The 15,141-nt window shown below is 43.4% G+C and overlaps 1 protein-coding gene across 1 annotated transcript in view; it reads left to right on the top strand.

Moving 5' to 3' along the window:
* The first annotated feature begins 586 nt into the window (after positions 1-586).
* Positions 587-15,141, top strand: part of LOC146195005 (sodium-dependent high-affinity dicarboxylate transporter 2-like) — a 56,390-nt gene continuing 41,835 nt past the window's right edge. Inside the window, exons 1-2 of the mRNA XM_084596697.1 lie at positions 587-739; positions 3,171-3,320. Of these exons, the coding sequence (XP_084452823.1) occupies positions 587-739; positions 3,171-3,320 (303 nt within the window). The remainder of the gene's footprint in view (positions 740-3,170; positions 3,321-15,141) is intronic.

The raw sequence follows: 15,141 nt of genomic DNA, 5'->3' as shown, positions 1-15,141 counted from the left end.
TGCTAACCCTCTGTCACCCGCCAACTTTTAAATAAACAAATACAGGTGGCACGAAATCGCAATGTCTCGTCTCCATGCAAAAACATGCTGACAGAGCCTACAGCCGGGATGCCAGCTCATTTCGCGAATCACTTGGTTTTCTTTATAAAATATGCTTGGTTTTTTTTTTCTAAAATATTTTGTGCACCATCGTTCCTTTTAAACAATAAGATTACCTAGCCTGTATATTTACAAGGGTGACCAAACTTTTACGTAACATACTTCTGGAGTTCTGAATTTTGGCATGCGTTGCATGGAGAAGGAGCGATTGTTATGGGGTCCATACGCGTGCGCACTAGCGGCATGTGCTAACGTGTGTATCAGTTGTCTCCTAATAGTTAAGCGTGTCACAAAAATATGAGTTTGCAATAACATGGTCTGGACTGCATGCGCATGCTCATTGCTTAAAGAGGCCTGGACTTCCGAAAAGCATCATTGCTAACTGCTCATTGGTTAATACCGGTAGTGTGACAAAATTTAAGTGAGATGTAAAAATGTATCTTGCAGCATGTCTATTTTTATTCTCTCTGTTCGCAGTCCCTGAGGCATGTCCTTGCAGGTGGATACCACGCAGCCTCCCGCGGTGGTGGTGGTGACTCGTGACGTGGAACCCGACCGGGGCGTGTGGCATACGCAGCGCATGCTTCTGGGCTACGTGTCACCATTCATGCTTGCACCACTCCTTGTGCTCAGGACAGAGGTGACTGAATCGACCCCATGGCGAGTCCTAGAGGCAACAAGAGACACTGTATTATGCAGTAGAGTGCACGTGGTCTTCTAGTTGTCTTCCAGTGAACAAGTCACTGCTCTCGTCCGAATTCGTCTACCATATGCGGAAAAACGAAAAACTGCGATCGCTTACTCGCATCGCCCATGGCACGTCAGCCCAACGCGTTTCCCGAACTCGTAGGATTAGAACTAGTAGGCGGGAGCTGTCAAGACGCGACACTTTGTCAATCCGCAGCTAACTCTTTGCTATGAACTGCAGATGTCGCTTCTGGGTGAGCAGCTTTATTCAGAGGGCCAGCATTGGGAACAGACCTCGCCACTCTCTTTTCATCCTATCATAGGCTTTCTTGAGGAGGCAGAAACACCCATTGCATGTTGCTGGCTTGAAGGCGGCATTATTAGGTCGAAACGAGTAGTAATCAATGAGGTTAACTGGAATATTGGCAGCTTGGAATTAACTTTGGCGAAGGTAATAAGCAAAAAGCGCAATGTGAAACATATAAATAAAATTGCACTCACATTTTGGTAACGTTTATATTTACTTCGTGCAGTATAATCTAAATTGTGACTTCTTAATCCGCAAAACAACTTCTGTTATCACAAAAACAGTAATACCACTGAAAAATAAAACAGCGAAGATAGGCGTTTAAACGCATGGGAAACTCCAAACTTTTTCCAAAGTACGCTGTGTTGTTTATTCAGCTGTTCCAAATTTATATTGGAACAAGGAAATCATGCTATGCTTAAAAAAACGTAACTGGAAAGAAATGAATCATTCGCTTATTTAGTAAGAGTTTAAAATGTCACGCCGTAAAGCAGCTATGTGATATTTTGTATGGAATGCTTCATGCTTGGGATTCTGAACCAAAGTGTTGAGCTTGATTAGGATGTTGTGAAACCATTCCCATTTCGAAAGTGTAAGGCACATTTATTGAAATTTGGCTTGGATGTTCTGTGTGATCAGATCTGGTATCCTAGCGCGTTACAAAATTGGGATTTCTGTACGACTGCTCCTTGGAAATTATTGATACAGGTGATTATCCTTTTTGTTTGCTTTGTACTTATAGGCATGCTTAGAGCATTATTCGCCGCTTATTTAATATTTATCACCAGGCATTTCATTGCAGAAAGAGAGGTTCAAAGTGTCTACAAAGTTGGAAAGAGAACTGAAGAAGGGTTGAGTGGGAGCTTCAGTTCGCAATCCAAGCCGAAGTTTCGACAAGGGGGCTTGTCTTCATCTGCCCAGATAACAAGTCTTTTTTCAAAACCTTTGCTTAGCTTGCGAAGTAGTTCTAAATTATATTTGTGCTTTTTGTAAGTTGGCATTTTCTTTATAATCTTTCGTTCCAACCTCACATTTTCGCTCCAACGTTCAGTGCCAGTAGTCGCCACTGTGCTGCTCTTGCCAATGAGTTCTTAGTCTTCGCTGCAAACCTCTGACAATGAATAAAATTGAAAACATGATATATTTGAATATTTTCTGCAACATTTCAATTGAGGCCGGCCACGAGTGTCGACCATTCTGTCTACGACACCCGTCGCGAGCATATGTTGCTACCGCTGCCTCCCAAAGTTTCGCAAATCACACAGTTCGCTGCGGACGTGTTCAGTCGTCTCCATGCTTGCCGTGAATGCGTGTCACCATCATGTATTGGTCATTTTTCAATGTCACCGGGAAGTTTGTACAGGCGCGGGGAAGCAATTAGTGCAGTCAGGCTGTTATCGGCGGTATGGACCAGTGCAACTCTGTCCCTTTACTTCTAATCTTGGTTCGTAATGTCAGCCAGCAAAGGTATAATGATACTACACGGGCTACTACATACCAATACAGCGGACCAGCAGAAGCTCGCGTGAAAATTTCATATTGTACGGTGAAGGTTGAGGTAAATTTGAGACCTGGCCAAAGTGTATCTATAATGGCACTCACATAAAGCAGTTCAGTGTATTCAACAAATAATAAGGCATCAGGTTTGTCTGAGTGTGAAAAGATTTCCCTAACGCTGTCTTTAGCAACCAAATAAATTACTGCCCTACGTTTTTGATTAACATGCATTGATTAGGACAGTTTTCAATTTGAAGAGGAATTCTACAAGAAAAGAAAGGAGGTGATTTAAAAATATAGTGATTTTAAATGTAAAAAAAAAAAACATTTTTCGCCTTATTGCCTTATTAGGACATTGAAGCGTACTTTGATACAATACAAGAGTTTGGCTGATTCATGTCTGCTAGCCTTACCAAGCACCTAAAGGAATCCTGTTAGTAGGTGCTGCACGATATGTGTTACTTTTCTAAGAGCAGCAATACACATATTAATAACAATAATAATTCGTTACTCCTACGAAGCTTCCTAAAGCTAGGTCGCAAGGAAGCCTGTCTTTCACAACTTGCTCTCCGCGTCGCAGATCTCCAAGTGTCTGTACATGGTGCTGCTCATGTCGATGACGTGGCTCTCCATGGTGGTTCCGCCACCAGCAACCGCACTTCTGCCACTGCTCGTTCTCCCCGTCCTCGGCATGGCGCGCTCCAAGGACGTCGCAGCACTCTACTACGACGTACGTCCGCAATTGTTTCCTCATTCACGTGACTCTTATTTCAACGCTTCCGCCATTGCCTAGATTCATGAGTAGGGGTTGCTGCTCCCGGCCTTCCGAGGATGGGAACGTAGGGGTCCTTTGCGGTGGACGTGCCTTGTCGTCGGTATACTTGTATATGCTGTGCTTGCCGTCATTGCACTTCTCACCACTTCGGTGGCGAACGACAGCTGTTGCCACGTGCGTCTTCCTTTTTCTCTTTCTCTCACCTCCCAATTTTCATCTGTCCGCACAAGGCAGCCCTGGAGGTCCAGCTAGAGCCAGTTGCAGGCCCGTGCGTGTTCTTTTCCTGATTCCTACTGTCGCAGAAATGTCTAGGTTAATGTCGGCGCGGTTTATGTGTGTTCAATAGCGAGGTAAGTCCTAGCCACGCCTTAGGCGGAGAAGTGTTCGGCTGTTTGATACATCGAGACATTCTAAAAACATGGTCCTCCTCCGAATGCCTAAATACCATAGACAGCAGCACTGCGTGCGTGGCCTTTGTCGGCCAATGGAGGAGTAGCTACGTATACCCGTTTGACTCCACCCAAATACAGCCCCGCGTCTACACAAGAAAGCTATGCAGAATCCACGTAATAAACTGTCTTGATTTAACAAGGGCAATTACTGTCCTATTATAAATCACCGCTTCCCTTCCTGTATTTCCACTAAATATTTCAGGAATCTTAGTCAACCCTTATTCATAAAACTTCGTTAGTAACTCGCTACAAAAATTTTTCGCTTACACTATAATTTTTCTCCTCGGATGACGTCGAGCTTCACTGTGTTTGGCACGAGGAACCTCAACATAAATGACCATTTTATGCAACACTAGACGCTCACCTCCAGCGCGTAATTGGGCTGAAAATTATCTGGCGGCTATGTTGGCGTTGCTGATCGTAAAAAAAACTTTCTGCTTTACTGTAAAAGCGTGGCTTGTCTGCAGAGGTATTGTGCATGTGGCTAAACGCACTCTACGAAACCAAAGTGCGTTAGTTAATTGGGGTTAGTGAGAGTGATTCGCACCTTGTTCTCTCCATACAAATAGGTAAACGCGGTCAACAAGAGCACATCCATGCTATATTAGACGATTTCATCTCTTTATTTTTTTGTGCCTTCAGGTGTGCTTTGAAGCTGTATTTTCCTTTAAGACCGCGGCGAGGTGTGAGGTACCATCGCCCATCTTGCGTGTAATGACGTTATTAGAGTATAATGGGAATAAAACAAAAATACGTACAATAATTGGCAAGTTTTTTTCGCATTTTTTTTTACTGTTTATATTCATTCTACGCACTAATCATAGCAGACACATCATTCAATGGTCGCGGATAAAGCGGGTGACTTTAGTCACCCATCCCTCTTTGCGTCGCTCTATTGCAGGAAGCTGAAATGGCATACGTAACACAAAGGAGGCGCAAAACTATTACTACCTTCTATTTCAAAACTTTGAGCTTATCTTTCTGAGGGCGCATATATTTACACTAACAAACGCATTGCTTTGGCTGCGACTGGAAGCTTTTCAAGAGTGTTTGCATCTTCTTCCGAGAGCTACAAATGGAGACTACAATTGAGTACAGAACCAGCTCGTTCTAGTCTACCAGGCCGGGTGACTAGTTGTATTACATTTGCCGCTACACTTGCACAAAAAAAAAGTGTAGTGCTTTACTTCTCACTGACAAAAAAAAAAAATGGAAGCACGTCGTAAGTAAACTTCCAGTCTCTTTAAGATCCTCTACTAAACTATTGATCGGCGCTCAAAGCTTTTCCACCGCGACCCCTTGCTGCACGACCTTTATGAAAACCAATATCCTCATTAAACAGGTGTGGGTGGTTGGAAGGCAAAAACTTATTCGGTCATAATTTGCTGGTTCGTTCATTACGATGAAGCGAAAATTAATAAAACTAGCGCTTATGGCCATCTACATCATATACCGCCCAAGCGAAAACCGAAATTTCAAATGAGAGATGTGCGAGCGAATGTCTGTTTTTTTAATGTAAAATATTAAATTGATGCACACTGCACTGTTCCTTTTCTCTCGGGTCCTATATCTATGTACCTGCCAAGAAGCAGTTTATTGCGCTTCGTGTTGGTCCTTTACTCACAGAGAATTCCGATCATTTTGGCATTGACTGAGCCTTCTATTTGCCGGGGTTTTGCAGTTCAGCGCGGCGTGTTTAAATCTCGTGAAGAAAGTACAGGTTTTACCTCCTACAGCAGTGCTCCACGTTGCCCATCAGTCACCTGGTTCCCAGTTATTGCTTCTGAGTGAAACTACGCATACCTTGACGCGAGAAATTGTTCATTCCTAACAAAACAACGCCGACCGCAGTATTTTCCGAGATACATTTTGTAGGAAAGGTTGACCCAACGTGAAAACTCTTTCAGGTGAAGTAAAAACGACTGACAAAGATCCAGGTGTGACCTGTTTAGCTGGGTAAAGCAAATCCGCAGCGAATTCGGCGCTAATCGCATTGGGTGGAACAAAGTTTTGAAAGACACCTCAATTTCTTCAGGCTAGAAAATAAATCGCGGGAAAACATTTTCCTATACTGAGAAGCAATCATCGACTGAAGCTTGTGATTTGATGAAACACGTTTTGAGCGATAAGACAATCCAATACATGAACAGCGCAGACGTACCCATTTTAGTATAGAACTGGCAAGTTACGAAGGTGTATGTGAACACAGCAGAGAGACATAAAATGCTGGAAAACCAGAGTATTGCAGTTCGAGCTCTTTTGGTTGCACACAAAATTCTTATTACGCACAGAAGAGCTGTCGGATGCATCGATGTAAAGTTTTAAGCGTAAATTAGTTTGACAACCGGACTGGCTAGCACTGCTGCCAGCTATTCACGCTGAACTGATTCGCTTGCTTTCTAAACTTTGAAGGAAGATTTGAATGGACGAAGCTCGGCTGCTTTGCATTAGGAACTATAACAGGGAACGGAACGAAAGGAACTGCACTTAACAGCCCTTGTTCTTTTTTGTCGTTCATTCACTCTACTGCCGCCTTTTTAAAACCTCCCGTGTCTAGGTGTTTTATGTACTCATGAGCCGACACGGCGCGGCGATGTCAGATACCGCATCGGTAGCTTTGCTAGCTGCTGACACTGCCAACTAGTCAGTGCTATACAACTAGTGGAGCCACCACAAACCCTGAGAGGGAGGTAAAGTTATTTAACTAATGCAAATTCGGAGAGATATCTCAACCCTCAACGCGCGCTCTACACTTCTAAGAGTGCAAAAAAGTAGACAGGATTTGTTCGCTAAAACTAATTGTCGGGATCGAGAACGGAATTCGGGAACATGCAAACCAAGCAACCGGGGGTAAAATATGCCTTCCACGCCCCCCCCCCCCCCCCCCCCCCCGGTGACATTCATTTCTGCTCTTGTTCTGCAGGCCGCATCCCTTACTCTAGCCAGCAGTATAGCGGTCTCCACGTACTTTTCTAGATTTAAACAAGAGAATCTCCTTAAAAAAGACACGAACGAGAAGAGCACATGGACGGGCGTAAACTCGCGACTGCTGTTATTCAAAAAGAACACAAATATTTGTGCTCTTTCTGAATAAAATCAGTCACGAGTTTGCGCCCGTCCATGTGCTCTTCTCGTTCGTGTCTTTTTTAAGGCGATTCCCTTGCTTAAGTATGTATGAGCGACTCGCCCAACAACATGCTTTCTTAAATTTTCAAGAATAACTTCGGAGTGGCAGAAAAATATATACAACGTCGAGTCCAAATATCTCAGCAAATATTACACGTCATTTACTGCAGGACATGCTACATGTATTGTAAAAATGTGTACAAGGGTCCCCTGGCCTGGCGCTCGGCTTTTCTAGGGGTGTGCGCTTGGGAGAAGCTCCGTAAACCCCGCTGCGCCCCCTCGCCCTCCCCCCCCCCCTTCCCGGTAGGACCCAAACCCAGTTTCGAACCTTGCAGCCTGCAAAGGTGGTTCATGTTCGCCTTGCCAACATTTAACCCCACTTAAAATTTCTCAGTCTGTTACGTACGAAACAAGAAGGCGGTGGCCACACAAGGTTTTGTTAAGGTTACTATATTTCGACGTCCTGCAGTTTTCCGAAAAACTCGAACCTATACTTACCATCTGGCAATGCATGATTCTGGCCACTAAATCTTACTTTTAGCCGGTCCCTTTCACCTCTAAAACCTAGCAACTTGATTTTTCTCTGATGCATAGGCTGGAGCCGGCTCATATATATTGCCGAATGGATGGATGGAATATAGGAGCGTACCCTTTGAAACGGGTAGGTAGCAGTAGCTATCATGCTCATTTTTCTCCCTTTATCTTAATTATTGATTTAGAATGGTTAACTAAACCATCATTCTATTTATTAAATTTTGTTCCTACATTACTAACATTATGTCACTTCTCTGCTTTTAAGCCACCAATCTTCCAGTCGTTTTTTGCTAGTTTCCACCGCCGGTTTATTCACCCGGCCACTGTTATCTCCAAACCCCAGAGCTTCAGGAACAGTGATTGCGCCTACACCAACTTCCGGATGGATACCATTACATTCGAGTGTAATATGGTCAATTGTTTCACTGGAGTTTCCACATACAGCACATGCGTCATGTCCAATGTTAAATTTCTTTTTGTAGCTGCGTGTTCTAAGGCACCCTGATCTAGCTTAAAAAACTAGGGTACTGCCTCTTGAGTTATCAAAGAAATCTTCCTTCCTGATCTGCATTTTTCACGTTCGGTATAATTCCACACTCTGTTTCTTTTCCATCGAATTTATCCAATTTTTACCTTTTGTGTTTTTCACCTGTTGCTTAATGCTCTTTATTTCTCCGTCCTTGTTACTAGCATACTTACTAGTTAGTTTCCTAGTTATTTTCCTCCATTGTGAGTCAACGCTTTGTAGGTACAGGTATTTAAATGCTTTAGCTGCAAATCTGTTACTGTCCAATTTCCTCAGGCGTTCCTCATATAATATTTTACTCTGAGCTTCTCGTACTTCGAAAGATGCCCAGCCCATATCTCCCTGTACCGCCTCATTTGTAGTTTTGCAGTGGGCACCTAGTGCTAATCGTCCAACGGATCTCTGATTTGTTTCTAATATCGACTGTACCTCTGATTTTAGGCACAAAACCGCATTTCCGAAAGTAAGTCCGGGCACCATAATTCCTTTCCAAATACCCCTCAAAACCTCATGCCTATTGTATCCCCACAATGCCTTATGCTTCAATATCCCGGCATTCCTTTGGCCTTAAGTGACTGCTCATGCTTTCCAATGTATGCCAATCCTTCGTTTACCCATACCCCCAGATATTTATATTCTGCTACTCTAGGTATTTCAAGGCCTTGTATTTTAAGACCCTGATATGTTGAGCCGTTGAAAATCATCAGACCCGACTTAACTGCGCTGAAACTGAAGCCTAGAGCGTCCCCTTCGTCTCCGCAATACTTAACTAGAGTTTGCAATTCTTCAAGACTCTCAGCTAGCAGCACAATATCGTCTGCATACATCAAACCGGGGAGGCGCTGCTCTGCCGGCTTTTCACCTAATCTATATGACAGGTTAAAACCTAGGTTACTGTCTTGTATCCTCCGTTCCAGGTTTATCATATAAAGCATGAACAGCACCGGTGATAGAGGACAGCCTTGTCTTTATTCTTTGCATACTTTGACATCCTCCGTATTTCTTATCCCTTCCCACGTAATTTCTACTTTGTTATCCCGGTATATTTCCTGTAGGAACTCTATTATCTCATAACTGATACCTTCTTCTTTTAATATGTTACACAGGAGTTCCCTGCTTACGTTGTCGTACGCCCCGTTTATGTCCAGGAAGGCCAAATACAAAGGTCTATTTTCCACTCTAGATATTTCGATGCATTGGGTAAGCACGAACAGGCTATCATGTAAGCGCCTACCATTTCTAAAGCCGTTCTGAAGTTCTCCGAGTATCTTGTTACTTTCAACCCATGCTTGCACCTTTAATTTCACCGCCTGCATGGCTAACCTGTACATTACAGATGTTATGGTAATCGGCCTGTAGGATTTTATGTGCATCCTGCCTCCTTTCCCTTTATAAATCAAATTCATTTTACTCTGCCGCCAGCTGTCCGGAATTTGCTTATTCGTTATGACTGTTTCCAGAGCTTTTAACAACGTTTCCTTACTTTTTAGGCCGAGTTCATTAATCAGCTTGATCGGAATTCCATCTATTCCTGTAGATGTGTTTTTAGGAATATTTTTTTCTGCCTTTTTCCAGTTTGGATTGGTCAGTTCTAAGGTGCTTTGTATTCTTCTACCTTGTGTTGCTTCCTGATTTGCGGAGATTACCCTATCGTCGTTCTTAAATGACTCGGCTATAACTGATGTAATGTAGTTCACTGCGTTATCTCCCTTTAAATAATTTCCCTCGTTATCTTGAATCCGATCCTGATTTCTTTGATTCTTCTTCCCTAGCCAGCTTATATGGTTCCAGAATTTTCTTGCTCCGCCTCTAGAGGCATCGTGTATATCAGCCGTCCAGCGATCGGTGGACTGTCTTATTTTACTTTGGACGAGGGCCTGCACTTAAAGTTTCTTTTGTCGATATGATTCCCATTTTTGGTCGATTTCCTCCTGAGATACACGTGCTTTCTTTGCCATTCGGTGTTCCCTTGAAGCAGCCCGTCGTTGTTCAATAGCTTCCCTGATTGCCTTATTCAACCAGCTCTGTGGCTTCCTCTTTCCATTCCAGCGGTTTGCTACTTTAATCTCCTGAATTTTCCTCCTTATGAGTAGTTCTACCTGTTCATAATCCCAGTCTTCCATGGGGTTTTTCTCTATTGCTTCCTCTATGTCTGCTGCTATCTGCGCTATTTGATCGTCGTTTAATTTTGTGTTTACGTTTTGTCTAAGTTCCATTTCTCTTTTCATCAAGGGCCCCATCTGCAGACTAATGCGTTTATTATCACTTCCCAGACTACACTCCCCTTCTTCGTCTATTTCCATTTTTGTGACCTTGCTATAAATTTCCTGCGACATTAGACAATAGTCAATGATCGTCTGCCTGTTGCGGAATTCCCATGTGATTTGGCCTTCACATTTTGTTTCTAACTAGATCGTGTCGCTCACAGAAATCTAACATTAGCTTGCCGTTACAATCCGTGTATCCATCCAGATCGTCGATGTGGCCGTTCATGTCTCCCAGTAGAATAATATTGGCCCCGTTTCCAAACTGGCTTATATCGTCACTGAGACATTCAACAAGATACTTGTTTTCTTGCTTGCATTGATGTCCTCTTCCTAAATAAACTACCCCTAGCCATGTCCTTATGCCGGCAATTGTTCCTGAAACCCAGATATGCTCTTTACAAGATGATTTAATTCTTTGCCAATTTGTTCCCCGGTGCATCAACATACCTACTCCTCCACCCTTTTTTTCGTTCTCGTTCTGTTGCACCCTTCCCAGACGTAGTCTTCTATAAACGGCGGATCTTCTAGATCCCTGAGATGAGTCTCGCAAAGAGCGTACACACGTATTTTGTCATCCTTCAACTGCTGTTCTATCTCTAGCCATTTCGCTCTTTTTCTACCTCCTTGCATGTTTATGTAGCTGATCCTAGTGTTAAATTTCTTTTTTGTGCTTTTCTTTCTCGACCTACTCTTTGCCATTTTGGGGGCTCAGCCTCCGTTATTACGCTTTCTTCTGCTTCACTTCTAACTACCTCTGTGCACGGAGTCCTCGCGGACCCCCTAAAAAAGCTACAGCCCTGACTGTCAGGCGCCAGCCGATCTCTGCTCCGACCCTTCTGTTAAAATGAATGCCATCTCGCTGAAAAGCCCTACCAAAACCTTCTTTATGTACCTCCATGTTTACCTCAACGACTTCGAACTTCCAGGCTTAACTTTCTTATGTCTTGATTAACTGTCACCACGTGCTTTTCCATCTTTCCGTTCAATCCTAGCACCTCTGGTACTGTGCATACAACTATCTGCATCTGCTGTGCTATGTCCCTGATCTTGTCAACTCCCTTAGCTAAACTTTCCACCACTCCTGCAGCGTCATCATTTCGGACATCGTTTAGCCCCGCGGCTACTATTACCATACTGCGCTCTGCGGGATTCTTCAACAGCCTATTTTTACTTTCTTTTAGCACTGCCCTCTTTGTTCTCCTTGGGAAGGCTCCAACCAACACTCTCTTATCACCCCTTACACGTTCCAAGATATCTCGCTTGCACCTGTTCATGTTAGAATCTCCGGCAATAAGCACTTGGGCCTTCTCTCTCCCTCTCACAACTGTTGGCTCCTGCTTTCGGTTATCTGTGTCTTTATCTCTGGGATTTTCATTCTTCTTTACTCAGTCCTTTTTTTCCGGCGTCTTAGCTGCTTCTAAATAACTCTGACGGTTCGGATCCGCCTGACCTACTTTGCTTATGCCTTCCATGCCAGTGCTGGCCCCTGCCAAGTGGCCCGCATTGGAATGTTCATCCTCGTTGGTTCCAAGGAGAAAGTCGGCCCCTTTTTTTTTCAATTTGAGTAAGCTGTCCAAGCAGTTTCTGATTTTCTGCTCTTAACAAACTTACTTCATTTTCTAAATCATCCACACGAGACACTAAACTGCCCCTTTCTTGATCAAATCTATCTAGACGCGCACTCAGTACGCAACACCGACACAAAAAGTGGCTGCCTTCCGCTTCACCTACAGAGTCGAAACGCGTTTCCTTGAGATTAACCTGCGCCTCACACTGAGTACACTTTACCTTCTTTTGATTGCACATCTTAAGCGCTCATCGACTGAACTATATCTATTACGAATTCTCAGAATATACAAATTCCCAAAAGAAGACACAAGAAACGACTAGCAAACACGCGTTAAAAACCAATTCTGCGAATGCCAATAGCCTAGAAAAAAAATATTTATCTAAATAAGATAGTTAAAGAATGAACGCCAAGAAAACCTAGCTGCTGGCACGAAAAACCAGGCCGTTAGGACAAAGAGCTAAAATCTATTCTTTAGGCTGCACCTAACCTACCTAGTTGAAAAAGAAATAAATTTAATTAAAGAAAGAACTCATCTGTTTGACGCTTCGGAAGCTCCCGCTGTCGCCAGTCCGTCCGTTTCCAGTAGCCACGTGCAATCGGAGGAGCGATGGAACACGCGTTGTTATTACTGTTATTGTTATTACTGCCGCATTGTTATTACTGGCGCCGCCATGTGGCGAGCTCGGGAGACTGGCACGCGCTCGTCTTCTTCGCTCGCGGTGCTCGCTCGGCAGTTGGTTAGCCAGCCGTGCCTTCTTTTGCCGGTGCTTTCGCGTAGGTGCAAGTAAACCTGCCCACCCAGTTTTACTGACTTCTGTGGCAATATTTATTTTGGTACCATTTATTTCTACGAAATAAGGATACAGAGAGTGATTATGTATGCGTATATCAAAAACACTTTTTTAGTATATTTATCTGTTCTGACGCATAAAAATGACTTTTTATATCTGTATAGGCGGCTACATGGTTGTGATGTATGACGATAGTTTTTTTTTGTTGTTGTTGCTTGGAGCTTTCACAGTCAAATTGACAGTTGGAGTGTTCTTTCACGAGAGGATTAGTAAAATATTACGAAACATTACGCCAGGCTTTGTAACGGGTTTAAGGCTGATTCTGCGTAGGCCTGTGGCTGTTAGGTGCATTAAAATGCTCAGGAGTACTCTTAGCACTTGTCCTATATTGTACCAACAAATACGAAAGAAGTTAGCCTTTTCAGCAGAAATGGAGTGCCCCAATTAAAATAGAAAGAAAGTCGAATCAGACGAAAAAAGCACAAAAACGAACACAGGTGGTGGTGGTGGTGAAAACGTTTATTGGTTTTTGAGCATTATGGTCATTGCCTATTCGCCACGAGATCGACCTAGAGGTGGCGCCACCGTCGCTCCGAAAGTGGGGATCGGCAGCCGGCGGCGTTCGCAAAAACGCACGCGGCCTATGTCTGCTTCCGAGTTTACGGCGGGTTTGTTGGCGATGAAAACGTGTCTTACGCAATACATTAGCGATTTACTGTTCAGAGTGTTCCAATATTGCAGAAAAAAATCCGCAAATGTAGCAACAAAAAAAAAAAAAAAGAAGATGCGCGGATTTTAGAAAAACGGCACAGAACCACTCGTCTTTTAGATTAACTGGCATCGCTTTGCATGCTTTTTCGTTGTACGGCGCTCACAGGCCTGATGCTTGGTCCTGAACATGACATATCGCCCTTTCAACAGCGTGCACGTGTCTTATATGAGTGATCGAGGCAAATTTAGTGTCCAGCCCACGGAGATACAAGGTTCGTGCTCTGACCTGCAGTACTTTAAAATGAATCGAGGCAGCAATGGTTCATTATGTCGTGCTTGGCTCGAGGATTAAGCTAAAAGAAATTTCTGATGTGTGTGATGGTTATAAATGGTAACTTAGTCGCATAAATATTTGCTTTTCATTGACAATGAATTTCACCATGTGATAGAACTTTTACACACTTTAAAAAACTTATGAATATCAGCGATTAATTTTCACTAACGTTAAAACGCAAGCTACGGATCAATAGCTGCGAAGACATCGTAAAAGCTTGGTCGCTCGCATGTTCTGGCAAAAAAATTCGGAGGCTGAACATTTCTTTCTCATTGTAATTACTGTGACTTGGGGTGGTTCTGTCGTTTACTTCCAAACCAGGTGCCGATATAAAACTATCCTGAAAGAAATGGAGTTCATCTTATCATGCGACTATAAATATGCATTTATTCCCGAACTAAACACCGATGTTAAAGCCCGTATGAAGCCCCTTTACTCCCCTTGTCAGGAACAACCAGTCTGCTCTAAAGACAGCACGGACGAAAAGGGGTTGATTCTAATGTTCTGCCATGAGTGCATAGATCTATGTGTATTATGTAATATTTCGTGTAACAGGTACTGCCAAGATTTATTTCTCAAACGTTCGAGCATTTCTCTAAAGCCAAACGTGCTCATTAACACTGTTGCGGGTGGGCAGTACCTTTCAACATGAGAAAACAAATGAAATGAATATATGGCTTTAACGCGCCAGGCAACACGGGCTATATGACGGATAATGTAGGGGCGAGTCTCGGTGTCATTGACCACGTGGGATATTTTAACGTGCAGTTAAATCCCACAGCCGTGGAGCGCCTTCCGAAACTATCGGTAATGAACCCCCCGTTCTCTAAATCAGCAGTCGAGCGCCTTACCAATGATACATCGCGACAGAGGTTTAACAGCAAAAACAAACAAACAAAAAAGGTACTCGGACGATTCTGTCGCGGATACAGAAGGCACAGAGCGATTTGTTCAAACTGGAGTTTGTTATGCAGCAGTCTGCGGTCGCATGTTTCAGTAGTTGTGGTATTTCACACAGAAACGAGAATATAACATTATTCAGCGTTGTTGCATTGACGGCAGCTACCTGTTTTGCTTTGACACAGCGCCTAACGACAGCAGCACTTCGTTTGAGACACCGCTTGTCAAAGAATTTCAGGCGCCGAAGACCGCGACTGATGATGTCCTTTCCAGCGTGACATACTCGAAATGGACAAGTATATATTTTTTAAATGGAGCTTGCGGTAATAGTCTGTTCATATTTCTTTTGCAAGAGGCAGATAGGTAAGAAAAAGCACAGAGGAACCGCACATAGGAACCGCGAAACTTCTGCACTTCTTAAAATCAGCTAACATTTTTCCACTCATTTAATCATCTATTCATCCTTCATCTCCTACCCTAGTGATGCCCTGAGGCAATAAATATCGAATAAAAAAAAACGTGACACAAAAAGCACTCTTGTACACGCCGCATGCGCGTACGTAAA

Source organism: Amblyomma maculatum, chromosome 3 (assembly GCF_055883805.1).
Source record: "Amblyomma maculatum isolate TAMU_Amacu chromosome 3, ASM5588380v1, whole genome shotgun sequence".
Taxonomy (NCBI): domain Eukaryota; kingdom Metazoa; phylum Arthropoda; class Arachnida; order Ixodida; family Ixodidae; genus Amblyomma; species Amblyomma maculatum.
Note: the sequence above shows the minus strand (reverse complement) of the source record. Positions and strands in the feature narration are given on the sequence as shown.